This window comes from Carcharhinus amblyrhynchos, chromosome 23, assembly GCF_965287045.1.
Source record: "Carcharhinus amblyrhynchos chromosome 23, sCarAmb.v2.hapA, whole genome shotgun sequence".
Classification (NCBI taxonomy): Eukaryota; Metazoa; Chordata; class Chondrichthyes; order Carcharhiniformes; family Carcharhinidae; genus Carcharhinus; species Carcharhinus amblyrhynchos.
In genome coordinates, this window is record NC_137346.1 from 37,482,943 (window position 1) to 37,506,610 (window position 23,668).

The 23,668-nt window shown below is 44.6% G+C and overlaps 1 protein-coding gene across 1 annotated transcript in view; it reads left to right on the forward strand.

The window, feature by feature from the left end:
* Nucleotides 1-23,668, forward strand: part of tmem132e (transmembrane protein 132E) — a 707,821-nt gene that overhangs the window by 609,824 nt on the left and 74,329 nt on the right. Inside the window, exon 7 of the mRNA XM_080210481.1 lies at nt 2,085-2,361. Coding sequence (XP_080066607.1) covers nt 2,085-2,361 — 277 coding nt within the window. The remainder of the gene's footprint in view (nt 1-2,084; nt 2,362-23,668) is intronic.

The window sequence follows — 23,668 nt, forward strand, 5'->3', positions numbered from 1 at the left end:
TCCAATGAGTGACACTTCCCTGTTCTTTCCCCTTGGCCCTGAAAATTCCCCGCTCAAAGTATTTATCCTTTTGACAGAGATGATCAAATATTCAATTTTAATGGAACCATGGCCCTGACTGGGTTAAAAAGTGTGAGTTCTGGGTCTGGATTTATATCCTGCAGTTTTGCTCAGTATCTTTGAAGATGAGGAGACATTTGACAGATTGTTGGTTTGCCTTCCATCAGGAAATTGAGATTCTATGACAGGTTAATTTTTTACATGGTCTATCATATGTCAGATTGTCTTTGCATTATTTTGGTTGGGCTTCAAGAGGAGAAACCCAGCGTAACCTCTACTAAGCAATCCCAACACGTGGGGCGGAATTCTCCCAAAAAAATTCTAAATGTCGAATTTGCATGAAAACTGGAGTAATTCACGCTGTTTTTTTTCAGTGGGAGTTCAGAGAAGAATCTCCCACACTCTGTGCAATGCAGAGAACATCAGAGTGAATATCATTAAATTTCAGAGGGCGAGGCCTATTCCCACTGGAAAGGCTGAAATAAGCGCGCTGAGCGGGTCACTGTGCATGTGTCAATCTGTCAGTGTCGAGATCGGTGCATGCACAGTGATCCCGCACTGCTGGCCTCCCAAATGCTGGCCAGCTCAATCGCTGGCCAGCCTTGATACCCTTGCAATGTCAGCTCTCCGCCCCTTCTCCACAGCCCAACAGCCGGCCCCTCACCATTCCTTGGCCACCTCACCCCACCTCCCCCAAATCCTAGTCTGCCCGATCTCCAGCTCTCTCCATCCCAATTCCCCACCCCACAGTCCTGACCATACCCCCTCCCCCAAGCAGGCTGTCTGCGCCCTTCCTCAGCTTACCCCCACCCCCCTCAAATCGCTGGCCTTTACCCATCCCCTACCAATCCCGAATGCAGAGTGGCAGCGGGAACACTAGCAATCACCCTAAGACCCAGCCCCCATATGCCTCGTCCCCTGACACTGCTAGGGTGCCAATGCTTAGGAGGTACCACCCCCTCACTTCTGTCCGACCCTCTGGGGGACCCTGATTGCCCCCCTTTATTCAAGTGGGATTGGGCCGCTAGCTCCCTGAAAGTAGGGAGCTACTGTAAACCCCACTGGAGTGAAATACTCTGAGCAGTTGGGAAACTTCAGTCCCAGGCCTGCTAACTATATTCAAGCGACATTAAAATATCCTCATGAATACACAATGCAACTCTGCGCCTATTTCTAGAGTAGAGCTGACGGCGCTAGATTTCTGGTGCCAGGAGAGACGCTTAGAGCCAAATGCCCAGCGTGGATTGTGCTAAACTGGCCCCACTGAAATCTCTCAGCCCACTGCACTAATAAATTAGCTCAGTGGGATTGGAGAATCATCCTTATGATCTTTTCAGTAAAGAAATCAAAATGCAGCACCATGAAGTGGTGAATGAATTCCACCCAGCCCACATGCTTCCCAATACAGGCACAAAGGCCTTGGAGGACCCAAAAGGCAATAGTCTTTTCCAATTGGGTTAAGAAGGGAAAGCAGAGATAGTGACATCCTCAGGCTGCTCCTGTGGACCCCTAACATTATTCATGTGACTGTATTTGGTGATAGTGCAAAGAGACTATTAACAGAGTAAGGAAGAAGTGCCTATAATTTGTTGTTTGGGAGTACTACATCCTGGACTTCCAATACTACCAAGCAGTTTAGGAATGTTGTTCCCTACATGGTGAGTTCGAGAGACTCGGGAAGCTTTGGAAAGAGGCCGGCATTTTTCCACAGCAACAGATGGAAACTTGAATTCCAAATCACCCCTGGTATACTGTCATAAACTCCCAACAATTGCCTTTAGAATGACTTTGGCAGGAACCTTGAGAGAAGTTTCTAGCCAAATAACATTTTGACTCCTTTGCATATCCAACTGGCTAATGCAGTTGACATATTACAGGTTTTTGAGGCCTTGCCAAATATTGCATAGTTATTAGAGTGGTTGGCAGGTTGCCACAAGGCCTTTCATATAATAGTATTTTTTTTAATTTTAAAGACATATGTTAATTGAACATTTACCTTGCTGCATATGTATTCTATTTTTCAGGTCCACTCGTGATAGTGAGGATGAAGATGAGGAAGAAAGGAGCAAAACACGAGGCTGCACTCTGCAGTACCAACATGCATTAGTACGAGTGTTCACACAATTCCACACAACTTCCTCAGAGGGCACCAACCAGGTGATCACCATGTTAGGACCGGACTGGTCAGTGGATGTCACTGATCTAGTTAGTGACTTCATGAGGGTGGCCGACACAAGAATTGCACAGATTGTGGAGGGCAATGTGCTTGGTGGACGTGAGCCTGGAACAACTATGTTCAAGGTTAGTTTTTTTTTCCCCTCAGAATTGTGTGCTTGTTTTCTTTGGCAACTTAGAGGTGATTGTTCAGTGTCTGCTATAGGCTGAATTTGCTTGTTTGATATATATATTTAAAATACTCCAAATTTCAACTTGCAAAATATGTGTGATATGAGTCACTACTTCAGTTAGATTATCATAACATAGTGACAGGCCAAACTCTGCTGTATTATACCATTTGATTGTAATGACCTCCGCATTCAGTTCAATCAAATCTTGGGTATTTTTTGTTGGAGAGAACTTTATTGATATTGGTAGGTTCTTGTAAATGACAACCCCTCTTCCAAGTCATAAAGAGTCAACAGAAAATGACTGCCTTTCTATGCTTTAATATTTTTAAAGCACATCATAGCACTTTGCAATAATATGACAGCTGAGTCGTGATGACATGTTTGAAAACATATATTCAAGAAATAAATTAGACAGCTAGACAAACATACAGTTAAAAAGCTAGAAAGACAGGAGATTTTAAAGTCTAAACTAACAGTAATCTTTAAGCTAAACTTGGCATAGTTTGCCATCTTCTTTATTCTCATTATTCAGGCATCACTAGCAAGGCTGGCATTTATTTCTTAATATTAATTTCCAATTACAAGTCTCTTCCCACACATAGTGGTGCACTAAGGCAGACTTTCATCCATTTCCATTGCTGGTAATTCCCAGAACAGCTCTTGAATCTGTCATCAAGGGCTTATAGCTTGAGGGGTACCATTCCGCATCAAGCATGGCCAACCAGGAGTCTCTTCCACTCTTGAATGGACTTATCTTACATTAAGTTGATCTTTCTCTACACCCTAGCTATGGATGTAACACTACATTCTGCACTCTCACATTTCCTTCTGTATGAACAGTATGCTTTGTCTGCCTAGTGCACAAGAAACAATATTTTTCACTGTATGCTAATACATGCAACAATAATAAATCAAGTCAATTCAAATCAAAATCTTACCGTCAGCCATTGCATGTTTAGAAAGATTTGCCCTCAACTTATTTGACCATTGTTATAAATGCACCTTCATTGGTCATAAGGCCTGAGGGTGGGAATTAAATCCAGAACTTCTGGCTCAGAGGCTGGGATGTTACCCACTGCGCCACAAGAACTCCTACTTAATATTAATTGTCTTTGTATAATTAAGTGGCTTCCTGGGATACTTCAGAAGGCAGGTAATTGTCAACTATTTTGTGTAGAACTGGAGTCACACACTAGCCAGAATGGGAATAACAATAGCTTTCCTTCCTTAAATTGTGTTACTGAAGCAATTTGGTTTATCTGACAATCCACCAGATTCATGGTTGCTTTATCAGCTATGGTATGTCAATTCGATTTAAGTGGTAAATATTAATTTTGAAAATCACCTGTGCTCATATGCAGAATGAAGGAGAAGTTGTTGGTTGTTGTGTGCCATGTGTAAGGCGTGTCTCTGTAAATAAAAGTATATAAATGTGTAAAGACTAGCCTGCAGTGCTCTGTTGTTCACTGCCTGGCTTTGAGTTCAAATATCTATTATTATATGATTTTCATGGACAGAACAACAATTATGGTGGGACTAATTTCAAACAAATTACTTTTTACACTCCAGCAGTGCTTTGATTCTTGCGTCTCCTACCAATTGCAAATGTGTCACAAATGTTTGCTTTACTAGCGCAACAGCATCATTAGCAAATCAACTTTACAAAAAATATCTCAAATCTGCCTCTATCATAAAATATCACAGAAGCTCCATGCTGGGATGAAGACAAAAATGGAAAATCCTTTTGGTTGCTGAAGATCCATAATTAAAACAGATGCAAAATATTGCTGAACACTTAGCTCAGCACATGTCTGAGCTTTCAGGAGAGGTGGAGAGGAAAATGCTGAGAAAACCTTTGAACGTAGAGTGAGAATAAAAAAAAACAATCTTTTCTCCTGGTTCCTGGGACCCTGAAGCCTGCCCATTCTTAGTTCCTGCACCAATATAGTCATGCATGCACCATGATTCCCCCCTTGCTCTCTCTTCCAAGATGCTAGCCAATTATTCCAATCATACTGGTAGTTGTGTACTTTAATAAACCTCCTCAATCAACGTGGAGAAGTGTGAGGTGATGCATTTTGGTACGAAGAACATGGAGAGACACTGTAAAATAATGGGTAAAATTCTTAAAGAATGCAGGAGCAGAGGGACCTGAGTATACATGTGCATCAATCATTGAAGGTGGAGGGCAGGTGGAGAGTTAATAAAGCATATAGTATTCTGGGCTTTATTAATAAGGCATAGAGTACGAGAGCAAGAAGATTATGCTGAACTTATACAAGATACTGGTTAGATCTCAGATGGAATATTGTTTACAATTCTGAGTGCCACAATATGGAAGAATGCGTACGCATTGGAGAGAGTGCAGAAGAGGCTTATAAGGAATGAGAAACTTTGGTTATGAGGAGAGATTGAAGAGGTTGGACTGTTCTCCTTGAAGAACATCACTATCAAATCTCTAGGTTAATTGGAGATTTAATAGTGATGCTCTAAATCATGAGGGGACTGAACAGAGTAGATCAGGAGAAATTGTATCCGCTCGTAAAAGGATCAAGACTGAGAGAGCACAGATTTAAAGAGATTTGCAAAGGAAGCAAACGCGATATGAGAAACATATATTTTTGGGTCTGGAATGTACTACCTGGAAATGTGGTGGAGGCAGGTTCAATCGATGCATTCAGCAGGGCATTAGATGATTACTTGAATAGAAACATTGTGAAGGGGTACGGGAAAAAGGCAGCGGAATGGTACCAAGTCATGATGCTTGTTTGGAGAGCCAGTGTAGACTCAGTGGAACAAATAACCTCTTTCTGAGACAAAACAATTTTGTAATTCTGAGTTGCTGGACCAAATGTTGTGGCTGCACTGCCAGGCCCAGGAAAAACTCCCTGGTAGTCCACCAGGCCCCTGATACAACGTTGTGGTGTTTGGATTGCAGATTTTCTCCAGTTCCTTCTGTTGGTGCTCATATTCATCCTTTTCAGCAGTTTGGTCGTCCCTAGTCAACTATAGCAGAAGATTTTAGACACACGTAATGAAGTTGTCGCCATCTCCAACTTTTCCCTTTAGTATTTCACGCTCAAGCTGACAAGCATGAGGCTCTTATTTGGAACCTGAGGCCTACTCCATCTATTAAAGCTTCACTTTTACAGTTCCAATTCCTTCTCTTGTCCAGTGTCTTCTACTGACTCTGAACCCCTCTTTCACCTCATTGCATCATCATTGCATGCATGGAAGTCACAACAACTTGCATGCAGAGACATGTGATTAACTAATGCAGACAGACAGCTGCGTCAATCTTTATCTGCATTGTTATACAAGGACCCTGGTGGCTTTCAGTGGGTATTCCTCTCACCTGCTCTGAAAAGCATATGAAAATCCAACACAGTTAGACATTCAGATCTCACTGGTAATTACTATTGTCAATATTAACTATCTGCTTGAGCAGTTTCCAATGGATGAACATATTGAAATTGGTCCTTATAAATTCCTGCTTTACATTATACACACACCAACATAAAACAAAACACTGACTGAACCATTCAACTAAAGAATATTCATATTTACAATACGAGCATAGCAGAACACAGAAACCTGCAGAACACCAATGATTACCGTGGACTTAGCAGCATACGTTACGTAGTCTCACCAACTTCACAATAGAAATACAAACATCTCTTCAAAAACAATCCAGACATAACACAGGCATAAGAAGAACAACTGTCCTTTTCACATTTAGTTATAGGTTTTACTCCAAGCAGAAAATCTAGTGACTATGAATTGTAAACTACAAAATTAAAAACTATTCTGCTTATCTCATGCTGCTACCATTTCACTTCATGTGAATCATAGAATGGAACAGCACAGAAGGAGGCCATTTAGCCTATCAATGCTACATTGGCTCATTAAAGGAACAGTATATTAGTCCCAATCCACCATCCTTTCTCCATATCCCTACGTTTTTTCTGCTTCATATATTTATCCGATTCTTTTTTGAATGCTACAATTGAATCCGTACCCACCACCCTATTAAGTGGTGCATTCAAAACATGACAACTTGTTGCTTAAAAGGAGTTTTTGTTCAGGTTGCCTCTGGTTATTTTGCCAATCACCTTAAATATGTATTCTCATTATTGATCTTGCAACCATTTTCTCTTCATTTACTTTTAACTTAAATTTGAACATCTCTATCAAATCACCTTTATCCTTCGCTGCTGTAAAGAAAACAACTCATATCTCCTCCAGTCTATGCTGGTATCTATTATCCCTCATGCCTGGAACTCTTCTAATAAATGTCTTCTGTATCGTCTTCAAAGCCTTCAGGTTCTTCCTAAAGTGTAATGCCCAGAAGTGGACACAACACTCCATCTATAAGGCCAACCTAGTGTTCTATATAAGTTTAGTTTAACTTCCTGGCATTTCTATTCTATGCTGTTATTTTTAAAGTGCAGGATCCCATATGCTTCATTAACATGTCCTGCCACCTTCGAATATCTGTGCACAAACTATCTTCATGTCTCTCTCTTGCATCCTTTCTCTCTTGCATCCTTTTTACAATTATAGCATGTATTGTCTCTCTTTAATATTCCTCCAGAATATATCACTTCACATTTTTCTGTGTACAATTTAATCTGCCGAATGCGTTCTTGGAGTCTTTTGCTATCTTCTTTACAGTTTACTACACTTGAAAGTTTTGTGCTAAGTTTCAAAATATGCACCCTGTACCCATAAATCCAAATCAGTGACTATATCTAAATAAGCTCCAGTCCTGGTACTGAACCTTGAAGAACCTCACTGTAGCCTTGTCCAGTTCAAAAAAAAGCCATGCTGTTTTTGGTCTTTGATCCATTAGCCAACTTTGTATCCATGCTGCTATAACCTTGCTAATCCTGTAGTTTTCAGCCTTTCGAACAAGCAGAATAGTTAGCAATTTATCAAATGTCTTTTGAAAGCAGAACATGTCTGTCACTTCATCAAAAGTCAAGTTAGGCAAACACAATTTGTTCCTTTATCATCTATGCTTGTCCAAGTGACTGTTATTTTTCTCCTGGATTATTGTTTCTCAAAGTTTTCCCAACACTGGCATTAAACTAATTGGGACTGGCCTGTAAATGCCAACTACATCCTTCTCCCTTTTTTGAGCAAGGGTGTATGATTTGTAATTTGCCAGTCCTTTGGCACCTTCCCTCTTTCTGAGGAAGGCTTGGAAGATTATGGCCAGCACCTCTGCAATTTTTACCCTTACTTCCTTGATCAATCCCATTACCAGATGATTTATCGACTTTAAGTACCTGTCATCTTTTATGGATCCTTCTATTTAACTACCTGTATTTTTATCTCATTCAGTACCCCAGAAAACTGGAGGTTTGGCAAAGATCTCTACCTTGGTAAACAGCAGGGCAAAATTCTTATTCAGTATCTCAGCCATGTCTTCAGTTTCCACCAATTATGGATTCTAATGGTTTGCTGGCAAATAATATTAAATTATAGTTGTCCTGGTTTTTTTGCTTTCTATACTTGAACAAAGTTGTTTTGTTGGCTACTGTCCTTGCCCAGTCATATTTGGTGAAAAATTGTGTTTTGAACATTTCCTCTCCTTCCAACCATCCTGAGTATGTGGTATCAAGGCCAGTCCTGGGTTAAATACCATTAGAGTCCAATCTTGGGATATATGCCACCAGGCCAAATCTTGAGGAATGTGCCAGTAGGACCCTATCCTTGGGTGTATGCCATCAAGGCCCAGCACTTATTATTGCATGCTATTATTACATCTCTGTCCCAAATAACATGTCATTGAGAAATTTACCTTGCATTCTGCAAATTTTTTAGAAATAATTTTGTTTGCAACTATCTCCAGAAAAGTTGATACTTAATGAACCTGGATTCCCATTTTCACCATTTTTAAAAGCTAAAATATTTATAAAACATCTATTATAATATATAATGTATATATAGTATATATTATTTATATTATAAATATTTATAACATGTCTTCATACCCTAAAATGAAACTACCTTATTATCTGTGCACTGTTCCATCCTCCCTATAAGTATTCTTTTAATTTTTACAATTATAAAATCCCCTATTTTCTTTTATATTATCTTTTTAAGTCCTTTTCAACTTCCCTTTTGGCTCTTATATTCCTTCTAACCATCCACAAAATTTGCATATTCCATGTGGGACAAAATTCTCCTGTTTTCAGGCTAAGTGCCCACACCAGTGGGAAAACAGGAGTGTTTCTCTCTCGTGTCGGCAACATCTGTCAGGTGAGATTCACCCACCTGAACGATGCTAATGAGCTCAACACAGAGAACCTGTCAGCCAAAGGGCACCTTGATCTCCGCACTCAAAGACAGACACTCCCCCTTCCTCCAAAATATGAAATGGTGACTTCCTCACCAACTCCTCACCCAAGAGGGGCACCCTCCCCCTCCACCAGTAACCAGTAATAACTCCCACACGACAAGCAGGCATGAAGGTGACCCTAACTGATCCCACCCTCCTCAGATCCTATTCCCCCTGAGTCCTACTCGCCTCCCCCCTTTTCCCTCAGGTACCCCAGTCAGGCCCCCCTTCAGACCACATACCCTGACACTTTGGCACCCTGGCATTTACACCATGACCTGGGGGGGCGGGGGGGCGGGCGGGGGGCGGGGGGGGGGGGGGGGGCGGCCGTGCTCAGAGGTAGGTCCAATGGCTATTTGGCCGTCTGCCACTGCAGAAGAAGGTCCCTCAAGCGTCCTTTGGATAGGCTGAGGCAGGAGGCTAGGTCATTCTCTCAAGGTCATCATTCTTACCTGGGATGATGGTCTCATGGTTGAACTGGCCTTTCTAACCTGGCAGACCCGAAGATAACCCATGGTATGGTGATTTCAGGCCGTCCTGTGATCAACATCTGCATTCCTGCTTGACAGCTGTGAAAGTTTTGAAACGGCCTGGTCTCTTTAATCTCCATGATCCCGATTATCTTGCAGACTTTTAAATAACTGCAGCACTCCATTCTCAGGCCTCCACATTGGCAGTATCAGCCATGGCCTCAGTGGGTGGCCCTTGTCCCTCACCAGCCATCCTGAAGTGGTCCTGGATGAGCTCGGATACCCCAAGGTGCAATTGTTGTGCACACTTCCTGGGTATCCAGGATCCCCCCTCGAGGCCTGGAATGACCCAGTGATATAGCTACCGTCACCTTCACTGCCATTGGGAGCAGGTGTCCTCCTCCTCCAGAAGGTGCCATGTCCACAAGGAACATGGCACAGGCGTCATGCTACCTCCATACTCGGTCAGAACCTTTGGCAGCACATGGCTTCTGGCAGTTCTTGGAAAGATATGTGTGTCCTGTACAGCCAGGGTCACCTCCTCGGCCATCTTCTGCCCCTATCCTCAGGCTCCGTCTTGGGACAATGTCCTGAATAGGGGCCTCTTGATGTCCTGGTGCAGCCTCTGGCTTGGGTTGGCCTTGCTGCAGGCAGCAATATCTGTTGAACACTATGGCAGCAATAACCATCTCTGCCACTCTTCTGGCTCTGGGAGGGAGAGAACAGGAGAAGGAGGTAGTGAGAATAGCATGCAGTGTGCAGAGTCATGTTACCACCTGTTAAATTCCCTTGGTTTGGACGGCAGCTGCCAAGTGCTTGTGACTGTTAATGGGGCCTGGGATGGGATGCCCCCAGAGTAAAGTACAGAGACTTTCCAGCCAAATGGTGGCAGCAGGAGGGTGCAGCATTTGTGGGATTTGACTATTTTCTATGTAACTGCTCTTCCTTTCAGCAGGCAGAGAGAATGCATGACACACAACTCCAAACCAATAGCAACCCCAACGTAAGATCCACAGCCCATGCCAAGACCCCCCCACCCCAGAAGCCCCTGAACTCCGGTGGGGTGCTCCACCCCATCTCATGCCATGTCCGTAACTGAGCCAGCCTCTTGCACCCTGGAGTTTAGCGCACAGTGGTACTTACCTCCAAACTGTCTCTTGCAGCTGTTGCACTGAAATCACACTTTAAAGAAGCAGTAGTAATTCACATCTGTGTGACTCTCAACAGAGGTGGATCGATTGCATGTCGAATTTGCTAATGAGATTGAAATGTAGTCAATTTCATGCTAATCGGTCTCGCTCCCTTTCTGGGCAAAAATGGGCATGAAACATGGCCGGGAGAATTGCAAACTGTTTTATACTGGACGTGAAATGGACTTCAAGGGTCACGCGCGATTGGCACTATCTAATAACAGCACAGCGAGGTCGGAGAATCTCCCCATACGTTATTTTTTAATAATGCTTCTTGTTGCTTCTTTTAGCTTGAATTAATTATTTAGATTGGTGATAAGGTGTCGTTAGGTGGAATGGCTGATCGATCAGCTTGCTTTCAAAATTAATATTGACCTGCTTCAATAGCAGATGCGCATTGATTTGCATGACTTTATTGACACACTCAATTTCTCATTGTTTTATCGTGGTAGTAATGGCTAGATTTGTCAGAGTTTTATAAGTTTTTATTAAATTTTAAGTTTTATGACTGGTATTAAGCCAATACAAAATTGACAATAAAAATATACCCCCTACTCACCTCCCATTCAACAGCAAGCAGGCAGCAGCACAAGTTACTAGTATAAAACAGAATGCTTTGGAAAGATACCAAGTTCTGTGCTTCTTTACTAAAGTGTGTACACTTCCCAGTGAACCTTATCGATAAATATCAATGGCAGAAGGATTGTTAAAGTATTAGTGTTTTCAGAAGGAAGTAGTTAATAGAAAAATTGAAATTAAGCAATGAATTGTTTTACAGTAGCCTGTACTCATGAATGATAATGTTGGCAATCTGTTGAACAAGTCCTTTGATCGATCATATGACACAAGGTAATCGAGCAATCAACTGAAAGCACAATTACTGTATCTTTGGAGTTTGGAAGATTGTAAAGAATTGAAAGAGAGCATATCTATATTAAAAGATATGAAGCATGCACTTTGTCAACTTTTCCAATCTAAATTTCTATTATTATAATGTAATTTATAATGCAAACTCCCCAGAATTTCTGCACAGACGGAGAAGCTCTTTGACTTTGTGAAAATATTGGAGACCCAGATCCAGGAGTCTCACCCCAAAGCCAGCCTCCACCATATTCACGGGGTGGGGGGAAATGTTAGTGGAGCAGGTTCTAATGTGTATATCCATGATTCATGGAGGCAACTGCACATGTTAAAGCTTCCTCAGTCATATCTGACTTTGGATTCTGGGATGTCCAAAATATGACTTGCACACTTCAGATCTGGTAGGGGTAAGTCCAAGGCTGCTGGAGATTTTGGGGGAAATGGATAGTCCTTTAGGAGAAATAAGTGACCTTTTGGATATGGTCCTGGGACATCTTTGGGAGAGGTTAAGTTCCCTTTGAGAGAGCTAAGGAGTCCTTTGGGGATTGTTAAAAAGTAAACATAAATGCGTGCAAAAAAAGACAATTGGAATTGTTATAGGAGGTGATTTTAGCATTTTGATTCTAAGTGTTGAATCTGGGCTCAATTCAGATCGGATTTGGACACCTGTTCTTAGGCACCCTGTACGTATTCAGCCTGAAAAAGAAATCGCAAGTCTGAATCGCCCTGTGGGCAGGGCTTATCACGCCCACAATGCTGCTGCTCCGATCGAAGCCTTCAACTGTGCATGCGCAGTAAAATAAATTTGAAAAACGTTCCTCTGTCACATCATTCCTGAGCCATAAAAAGCAGATAAAGCGGCCCCACAGCAGTAGCCTCCAACAAACAAGCGGATAAAGTAGCCTGGGAGTGGTGGGCCCCACAAACATTTCCCCACCCCCACAACATAACTGTCCCCCTTATCCACCATCCCCCTGCTACCCAGACTGATCATGATCTCCTGTTCCATTCCGCTCCACCGATTGCCCTCAGAGTGACACTGGACCACCCGCTATCCCTGTCTCCCGCGCCCACCACCCCCCCTTCCCCGCCAACCAGAGATCCATCTGCCCCCCCCCCCCCCCCCCCCCCCTTCTCCACCAGAGAATGATTGGGCCTCCAACCCCTCCCCCAACATCCACCAGGGAGCGATCTGGCCTCCCTCTTCCCCTACCCTCCTCCACTCCCCCTCAACCCACTACCACCAGAAAATGATCAGGCCACCCTCCTCCCCCATCAGAGATAAATCGGGCCTTCTTCCTCCCCTTCCCACCAGAGAACAATTGAACCTCCTTCCTTGCTCCCTCCACCAGAGAATATCTGACCTGCCTCCATAACATTCTCTCTCTCTCTCTCTCTCTCTCTCTCTCTCTCTCACACACACACACACACACACACACACACACACACACACACACACACACACACACACACACACACACACACACACAATAAACCATACCCCCGATCTGAGTTAGCTAGCCACTAGAAGCTCTGAAGTTACCTCTTCAGATGCTAGAGCGCCCGAAACAGACCTTTGCCGAGCATGTCTGTTTCACGCTGAATCCAGACAGGCAAACAAGATGGTAAAGGGGGAAGTTACATTGGGCATCTGTCCCATTAAGCCAATTTAAATACATGCAAATGCATTTAAATTGACATTGCATCCATTTTGGGCGTGGTTTGGATCACCATTTTCAGACCTTGGTAAAGTGGGCATCTGCACGGGCACAGATCGTACAACTCGCCCCGAAAATAGACACGACGCAATGGTAAAATCAGGCCAATAGAGTCATAGAGGTTTACAGCATGGAAATAGGCTCTTCAGCCCAACTTGTCTATGTCGTCCAGCTTTTACCACTAAGCTATTCCAAATTGTCCATTTTGGCCCATATCCCTCTATACCCATCTTACCCATGTAACTGTCTAAAAGACAAAATAGTACCTGCCTCTACTACTATCTCTGGCAACTCGTTCCAGACACCCACCAACCTCTGTATAAAAAAATTGCCCCGCTGGGTCCTTTTTTAATTTAGCCTCCCTCACCTTAAACCTACGCCTTCTACCTCCCCTACCTTCAGGAAAAGATGTTGATTTCCCATCTTATCTTTGCCCCTCATTATTTTATAAATCTGTATACGATCATCCCTAAGCCTCCTACGCCCCGAGATAAAAGTCCCAGTCTAACCAGCCTCTTCTTCTAACACAATCCCAGCATCCTAGTAAATCTTTTCTGCATTCTTTCTAGTTTAGCAATATCCTTTCTATAGAACTGTACACAGTATTCCAAGTGTGGCCTTACCAGTGTCTTGTACAACATCAACAAGATGTCACAACTCCTGTATTCAATATCCTGACCATTGAAACTAAGCATGTCAAATGCTTTCTTCACCACCCTGTCCACCTGTGACTCCGCTTTCGAGGAGCCTAGATCTCTTTGTTTTATAACTCTCCCCAAAGCCCTACCATTAACTGAGTAAGTCCTGCTACATTCGATCTACCAACATGCATCATCTTGTATTTATCTAAATTAAATTCTATAAGTCATTCATCAGCCCACTGGCCCAATTGATCAAGATCACATTGCAATCCTAGATAACCTTCTTCACTGTCCACTTGCTGTCATCTGCAAACTTACTAACATGCCCCCTAAATTCTCACCCGAATCATTAATATAAATGACAAATAACAGTGGACCCAGCACCGATCCCTAAGGCAGAGTCAGATCACAGGCCTCTAGTTTGAAGAACAACCCTCTACAACCACCCTGTGTCTTCTGTCATCTAGCCAATTTTGTATCTGATTGGCTACCTCACCCTTGATGCTGTGAGATTTAACCTTATGCAACAATTTACCATGCAATACCTTGTCAAAGGCATTGCTAAAGACATCAACTGTATTACATCCATCTTCTCGGTTACCCCTTCAAAAAATCCAATCAGATTCATCAGACATGATTTTCCACTCACAAAGCCATGCTGACTGTCCCTAATTTGTCCTTGCCTGATTCCGTAATTGTAACCCTCAGGCTCAAACAGCGCCAGGTTTAAAAGGAGGCCTGGTGTAGACAGCGGGCAGCGTCGGAGCGGGCAGCGGAGTGAGAGGGAAGCTGAGTGAGCTACTAGGGCTTGGGAACAAAGGGCTAGGGAGAAAAGGGCCAGGTAAGTTTGCGTTGAATTCGTTGTTCAATATTACTACAGGGAATAATGGAGGGGCATGTGATGTGCTGTTTCTGTATGATGTGGGAGCTGGTGGACCCCAGGGTCCTTCCCAGTGACCATGTCTGCATTAAGTGCTGGTTGCTGGAGGAGCTCCAGCTCAAGGTAAATGAGCTGGCCTCTGAGCTACAGACACTGAGGCTCATCAGGGGGAGGGAGGGTGCCATTGACAATGGGGTGCAAGAGACATCCACCCCCCCCTAGACTGGCTAACTCTAAGGGTCAGGAACAGGAGGGGGCTGCTGAGAGGAGGAAGGAGGGTGGGGACCGGAGGAAGGAGGGTGGGGACCAAATGCCTCAGCCTCTCAATCTGCATAACAGGTTTGAGGTTCTTGCTTCCAGTGTGGACGAGAACGAGGGCTGTGAGGTTGGTGAGCAAACTGCACACGGTACAGTGATGCAGACACAGGACATAGGCAAAGAGAAGGTGAAAAGGAACGTGGTAGTAATTGGGGATAGTGTGGTTAAGGGTATTGACACTGTCCTTTGTCACAATGACAAAGCGCACAGAAGGGTGTGTTGTCTGCCTGGTGCTCAGGTCCAGGATGTCGCATCTGGGCTGCAGAGGAACCTGGAGTGGGAGGGAGAGAATCTGGTTGTTGTGGTACATGTGGGTGCCAACGACGTAGGCAAAATGCGAACAGAGGATCTGGGGAGGGAGTATGAAAAGCTGGGAATGGAATTAAAAAATAGAACCGACAAGGTGGTTATCTCTGGACTACTGCCTGAACCGAGTGCAGACGGGCGTAGGGTTGACAGGATTAAGGAAGTGAATGGGTGGCTCAGGGATTGGTGTGGGAGGAATGGGTTTGAATTTATGGGGCATTGGCACCAGTATTGGGATAGGTGGGACCTGTTCAGGCGGGATGGGGTTGGTCTGAACCGTGCTGGGACCAGAGTCCTGGCGAATCATGTAGATAGGACTGTAGATGGGGCTTTAAACTAATTGGTGGGGTGGTGCAAGGGCAGGTGACATTACAAGGCCTAAAGTAAAGGAGAGGGTACAGGTAAGGGAAGAGGCCAAGGATGTCCCAATAATAAAAGGAGTAGGGAGCGTGAGTATGGTTGGTGGTGTTCTGGCAAATAGGGTCCAGGTGAAGGCTGGGATGAAGGCACTTTATCTAAATGCACGAAGCATTTGGAATAAAGTGAATGAGCTGGTGGCGCAGATCAGCACAAATGGATATGATCTGGTGGCCATTACAAAGACATGGCTGCAGGGTGACAGGGACTGGGAGCTGAATGTACAGAGGTATCAAGTGTTTAGGAAGGATAGGCGGGAGGAAAAAGGGGGGGCATAGCTCTGCTGATTAAGGATAGCATCAGGGTGGTAGTAAGGGATGATATAGGAGCCAAAGAGCAGAAAGTGGAATCGTTGTGGGTGGAGATTAGGAACACCAAAGGGAGGAAGCTGCTGGTGGGTGTTGTTTATAGGCCCTCAAATAATGACCTGGAGGTGGGGCGGGCTGTTAACGTGCAGATAAATGCGGCGTGCAGGAATGGAACGGCGATAATTATGGGGGATTTCAATCTACATATTGATTGGTCGACCCATGTTGGACGCGATGGGCTTGAGGAAGAGTTCTTGGAATGCTGCCGGGATAGTTTCCTTGAACAGTGTGTGTTGGAGCCGACGAGGGAGCGAGCTATCTTGGATCTGGTGTTATGTAATGAGGCGGGTAGAATTAGGGACCTTGTGGTGAGGGATCCTCTTGGGAAGAGTGATCATTGTATGGTGGAGTTTCTGATGCAGATGGAGGAGGAGAAAGTGGGTTCCCGGACATGTGTCCTTTGTTTGAATAGAGGGGAGTACGGTAGGATGAGAGAGGAATTGGCAAATGTTGACTGGGGGAGCGCGTTGGAAGATAGGTCTGCTGAAGAACAGTGGAGGATCTTTAAGGAGATCTTTCTTGGTGCTCAGCAGAAATTTATTCCGATGGTTAAAAAGGACCGTAGGAGGAGAGGTAATCAGCCGTGGATAATGAAGGAGGTGAAGGAAAGTGTTAAATTCAAAGCGGATGCGTTTAGAGTACCTAAGAGTAGTGGGCGAGAAGAGGATTGGGAGAGGTTTAAATGTCAACAAAGAACGTCAAAGAAATTGATAAAGAAGGGTAGGATAAACTATGAAGCTGGGCTAGCGCTTAATACAAAAAAGGATAGTAAGAGTTTTTATAAATATATAAAAAGGAAGACGCTGGCTAGGGTGAACATTGGACCCTTAGAGGATGAGAGGGGGGACTTAGTGGTAGGGGATGGGGAAATGGCTGAGGCCTTGAATAACTTTTTTGTTTCTGTCTTCATGGAGGAGGACGTGAATAATTTGCGGGTGTTAGCGATGGAAAGATGGTAGGAGTGGAGGGCCTGAATGACATTATTGTTACCAGAGAGGCAGTGCTCGACAGACTGGAGGGACTGATTGTGGACAGGTCCCTAGGACTGCATGGAATGCATCCAAGGGTTCTGAAAGAAATGGCGGAGGTGATAGTGGATGCCTTGGTGATTATTTTCCAAACGTCGCTGGATTCCAGGGAAGTGCCGGAAGATTGGAAAACGGCTAATGTTACGCCGTTGTTTAAGAAGGGTGCCAGGCAAAAGGCAGGGAATTATAGGCCGGTTAGTTTAACGTCTGTTGTGGGTAAACTGTTAAAATCCATCATCAAGGAGAAAATAGCGAGGCATCTTGAGGAGAATTGTTTGATAGAGCAGACGCAGCACGGTTTCGTTAAGGGGAAGTCGTGTCTGACGAATTTATTGGAGTTCTATGAGGATGTGTCTAGAGCGGTGGATAGAGGAGAGCCGGTGGATGTGGTGTTTCTTGATTTTCAGAAGGCGTTTGACAAGGTGCCTCACAGGTTATTACAGAAGGTCAGGGGGCATGGAGTTGGGGGTAGGGTGTAAGCATGGATAGGGGATTGGCTGTCAAATAGGAGGCAGAGAGTGGGGGTCAATGGGTGCTATTCGGATTGGCGGTTGGTGACTAGTGGAGTGCCCCAGGGGTCGGTGCTGGGGCCTCAGCTATTTATCATTTATATAGATGATCTGGAGGAGGGAACCGAGTGTATGGTGTCGAAATTTGCTGATGACACCAAGATTGGTGGAACGGCAAATTGTGCGGAGGGTGCGGAGAGTCTGCAGAAGGATCTAGATAGGCTGGGTGAATGGGCCAGGAACTGGCAAATGTGAAGTTGTCCGCTTTGTTAGGAATAATGGTAGGAAGGACTATTACTTACATGGCGAAAAACTGCAGCATGCGACGGTGCAGAGGGACCTCGGGGTCCTTGTGCATGAGTCGCAAAAACCCAGCCTGCAGGTGCAGTAGGTGGTCAGGAAGGCAAATGGGATGCTGGCCTTCATAGCGAGGGGGATTGAATATAAAAGTAGGGAGGTCTTGCTGCAGCTGTATAGGACATTGGTGAGGCCGCAGCTGGAGTACTGTGTGCAGTTTTGGTCACCGCATTTACGCAAGGATATTTTGGCCTTGGAGGGAGTGCAGAGGAGGTTTACTAGGCTGATACCAGAGTTGAGGGGGTTGAGTTATGAGGAGAGGCTGAATAAACTGGGCTTGTACTTGTTAGAGTTTAGAAGAATGAGGGGAGATCTCATTGAGACGTATAAGATGATGAATGGGATGGATAGGATAGAGGTGGAGAGGCTCTTCCCGTTCAGAAAGGACAGTAGGACTAGGGGGCACAGCCTCAAGATAAAGGGGGGACGGTTTAGAACGGAGTTGAGGAGGAACTTCTTCACTCAAAGGGTGGTGAATCTCTGGAATTCTCTGCCCGTTGAAGTGGTGGAGGCTGCCTCGCTCAATATTTTTAAGACGTGGATTGATAGGTTTTTGATAGGCAAGGGGATTAAGGGTTATGGGGAGAGGGCGGGAATGTGGAACTGAGACATGACAGATCAGCCATGATCTTTTTGAATGGCGGGGCAGGCTCAAGGGGCTAGATGGCCTACTCCTGCTCCTATTTCTTATGTTCTTATGCCTCTCTAAATGCCTGTAGATCCTGTCTCTCAGAATACCTTTTAACAACTTACCCAGTGCAGATGTTAAGCTTACCAGCCTGCAGTTCCCAGGCTTTCTCCTACAGCCATTTAAGGGGAGGTGATGGCCCAGAGTGGCATTACTGCTAGATTATTAATCCAGCTACTCAGCTAATGCTCTGGAGATCCAGGTTCGAATCCCTCCATGGCAGATGAAGAAATTTGAATTCAATAAAACAAATCTGGAATTAAGAATGTACTGATAACCATAAAACCATTGTCGATTGTTGAAAAAACCTATCTGGTTCACTAGTGTCCTTTAGGGAAGCAATTCTTCTGTCCTTATTCAGTCTGGTCTATATGTAACTCCAGAACCACAGCAATGTGGTTGACTCTCAACTGCCTTCAGCAACTAAGGATGGGTAATAAATGCTGGCCAGCCAGTGATGCCCATGACCCACGAATGAATAAAATCAAAATCTGTGCAGAATGACTGATTTACAACCTCTCATTACCATATGAGTTCACAGTTTGATGCCTCCAAGAGGTTATTAAGTCTTTGAAGTAGGACATCCAAATGTTTGTTTTCATCAGGATCAAATGGAAGCTAAATGTAGTGAGAGATTTTTAGAGATAGTTAATTCAACATTAGACACTTAGAACTGTATTCAATTTCAGCTTGAGTCCTGAGGGGACCATGATGGATACTGGACAAGTTTAATAGGTGTAAGGGTAAATCGTGTTGGTTCTGTGTGTGTGTAAGAGGGGTGGGGGTGGTGTGGCATGAGGTTTCATGGGTTGACATGACATTGGATGGGGAGGTATGGGAGTGAGGAGGTTTGAGGGATGATTTTTTTTTTGTTTTATTCATTTTTTTTCATATTTTTGACGAAAGAACAAAATCAGCCCAGGAAACAGGCCATTCGGCCCAACGAGCCTGCGCTGCCACCCCAACACCACCAGTCCACCTCTCTACCCACGACCCCTGTCTAATGTTTTATGGCCATCCAGATTGAGGGAAACTGATTTAGGGACAATTTATTCCTGCCAATCAGCCTAACAGCACATATTTGGGGTGTGGGAGGAAACCGGAGCACCTGGAGAAAACCCACGCAAGCACGGGGAGAATGCGCAAACTCCCACAGACACCGGCCCAAATCCATGTGTCTGCACAGCAATCAGCGATAGTCACTGAGCTGTTGTCTTGCCCAGTATCTTGTCCAGTTTAGGCACACACTAACGATGTGAAGCACTAGGCCAATCTTGAACAACCAAGAGCAGCCCCAGTATGACCCATCGTGTGTATGCCCCTCGTTGGACACGACTTAAAACCTGTGAATGAAAAGAGAAAAACATTATCATACTATACCCATTTACATTACCAGGGACGCCCCAATGCTAATGACCCTTATTTAAAAGGATCTCCTTTATCCACCCATCTCCAACCCAGTCATGTGCCTGTCTAAGTTACTCTTAAAGGACTCTAGCGTGTTTGCCTCCACCACCTTACTTGGCAGAGCATTCCATACCCCCACTACCCTCTGTGTGAAAAACCTCCCTCTAATATCTGTGTTGTACCTCTCCCCTTAAGTCCATGGCCCCTTGTCCTACGTGTCTCTATCATAGGAAATAGCTTACCTCTGTTTACTCTATCTATACCCTTCATAATCTTATATACCTCTATTAGATCCCCCCTCAGTCGGTGTCTTTCAAGGGAAAAGAGCCCCAATTTCTTCAGTCTTTCCTCATACCCCAGTCCGTCCATACCAGGCAACATCCTGGTAAACCTCCTCTGCACTCTCTCCAGAGTCTCCACGTCCTTCTGGTCATAAGGCGACCAGAACTGGACACAGTACTCCAAGGTTCTTTACCCAGAGGGTGGTGAGGGATTGGAATGCCCTGCCTGCTGCAGTTGTAAATGCGCCTAGTTTGGGGGCGTTTAAGAGATCCGTGGATAGGTTTATGGATGAAAAGGGATTGGTTTAGGTTAGAGGGTCATTGTTTTTTAACTGGTCGGTGCAACATCGTGGGCCGAAGGGCCTGTTCTGCGCTGTAATGTTCTAAGTTAAATGCGGCCTAACCAACATTCTGTACAACTGCAACATTAGACTCCAGCTCTTATATTCTATACCCCTTCCTATAAAGGCTAACATACCATAGGCTTTCTTCACCACACTCTCCACTTGCACTGCCACCTTCAAAGACTTGTGCACTTGCACCCCCAGGTCTCGCAGCGATACTATACTCCTTACGGGCTTACCCTTTATCATATAACTTCCCCCTACATTATTCCGGCCAAAATGCATCACCTCACATTTATCTGGATTAAACTCCATTTGCCACGTATCTGCCCAATCAACCAGCCTATCAATATCCCGCTGTATTGCCAGACTGCCCGCCAATCCAGCCATCTTGGTGTCATCAGCAAATTTGCTGATCACACCACCTACTCCCTCTTCCAAATCATTTATATACACTACAAAGAGAAGAGGTCCCAGTACTGAGCCCTGTTGCACACCACTAGTGACAGACCTCCAGCTAGAAAAAGACCCCTCCACTACTACTCTCTGATTCCTCTTTGCAAGCCAGTTCTCTACCCATCTAGATACCTGACCACATATCCCATGAGCTTTAATCTTCTGTACCAACCTACCATGAGGGACTTTGTCAAATGCCTTACTGAAATCCATATAGACGACATCAACGGCTCGTCCTTCATCAACCGTTTTTGTCACCTCCTCAAAGAATTCTACCAGATTTGTAAGGCAAGACTTCCCCTTGACAAAGCCATGCTGCGTATCCTTAATCAGATCGCAACGCTCCAAGTGCGCATACATCCTATCCCTAAGAATCCTCTCCATCAACTTACCTACTACTGACGTTAAGCTCACCGGCCTATAGTTACCTGGGCTATCCCTCCTACCCTTTTTAAACAACGGTACCACGTTCGCTTTCCTCCAGTCCTCTGGAACCTCACCTGTGTCCAAAGAAGAGACAAAGATTCGCATCAGAGGCCCAGCAATCTCATTCTTCGCCTCTCTAAGCAGCCGAGGATAAATGCAATCGGGCCCCGGAGATTTATCGGTTTTAATGCCATCTAAAAGCCCTAACACTTCTTCCCTCGTAATCGATAGATCTTTCAATTGGTCTACCGCTCCCTCAATGACCGTACCAGACATCAAGCCCCTCTCCTTCATGAATACCGACGCAAAGTATTCATTCAGGATCCCCCCCATTCCCTCTGCCTCTAAGCACAATTCCCCACGTCTGTCCCTGAGACGACCGATTTTACCCCTAGCCACCCTTTTGTTCTTAAGATAGGAGTAAAACGCCTTTGGATTCTCCTTAACCCTACCTGCCAAAGCCATCTCCTCCCCTTAGGACAGCTCTCATCTTTTTCCATTCGTATCCTAAAGTAGACGGAGTTGTGGTCACTATTAGCCACATGTTCGCTTATCGCAACCTCAACCACCTGACCCGGCTCATTTCCCAGAACTGAATCCAGTATCGCCCCCTCTCTAGTCGGGCTATCTACATACTGTTGCAAGGATCCTTCCAATACACATCTTACGAATTCCTCCCCATCAGACCCCCCAGCTCTAGGCACCTTCCAATCCACCCCAGGGAGATTAAAATCTCCCACTACAACAACTCTACTCTTCCTACACTTATCCAAAATGTCCCTACATATACCCTCTTCCACTGCCCGTGGGCTATCGGGCGGCCTATAGTACACTCCTAGCATAGTAATGGCCCCCTTCCTTTTCCTCAACTCCACCCACAGAGACTCAATTTCCAACCCCTCCATGTTATCCTCCCTCTGCACCGCTGTGATCCGCTCGCTAACTAAGAGTGCCACTCCCCCTCCTCTTTTCAACCCTCCCCTATCACACCTAAAACACTTATACCCTGGAACATTTAGCTGCCAGTCCTGCCCCTCCTTTAACCACATCTCTGTCACGAAGTGCCAGAGGCCCATGGTTGACCTTGTTCCCAGCCACATCCATACCTCCATTCTGCAAACTCTTTTTGATTTTGCCCACCATGATGCCTTTTTTGAAAAATAGAGGCACTGCTGCGCTGTCACTGGCCACTATCGAAGAGCTGTAATTACCAAGTGACAAATTTACTCTTTCTATTTTAAGCATGGACATAAGAATTTATAACAGAACTGTAAAGATGGGGAGAATGTATCATTTTAAAATGTGATCTGAATTATTTCTTCTTATTCGTCTTTAATTTATACTGGAGTATAAATTATCTCACACTACTGCTTCTAGATGAGTTCATGATGGAGCAACAGCATAGGAGATTACTTAATGTAAATATGTATCTATACCATACGCATATATATAAAAATGTGTGTATAGTATATATAGGGCACAGAAATTCCCAATGCTTTTGGCCTACTCCTTTGAGAGAATGCCTGAAGGGCCACGTGTTGTACACCAATGATGATCTTAAGTATGATTACACAGATGACCTTTGAAAGGATGGAGGATGCCAAAACATAGTCCATTGATGGAGGGCTGGGACCAGAATAATGACTCTGTATATCAGGATTTCTCTATTCCTTGAAATCTGGTATAGTGGCAGACAATTAGAGTGTTTCCATAAAAATCTAATTCCCCTCCACCCTCCCCAACCTTCTGCACTCTACACACAAAGGGGGCAATTTTACCATCATATTGTGTCCATTTTTTGGCATGAAAACATGGTAAAGTCAGACGTGAGGCGAGTAGCACGATCCATGCCTACCTGCGTTACCAAGACCCAAAAATGGCCGCGATCAGGAATGCACCCAAAATGGGTGCGATGGCCATTAAAATGCATTTGTGTGCATTTCAATCCACTTCTATGAAGTGAATCATAGAAACCCTACAGTGCAGAAAGAGCCATTTGGCCCATCGAGCCTTCACCGATCACAATCCCACCCAGGCCCTACCCCTATTTCCCTACATATTTACCCACTATTTCCTCTAACCTACGCATCTCAGGACTCTAAGGGGCAATTTTTAACATGGCCAATCAACCTAACTCACACATCTTTGGACTGTGGGAGAAAATTGGAGCACCCGGAGGAAACCCACACACTCACGAGGAGAATATGCAAACTCCCCACAGACAGTAACCCAAGCTGGGAGTCAAACCC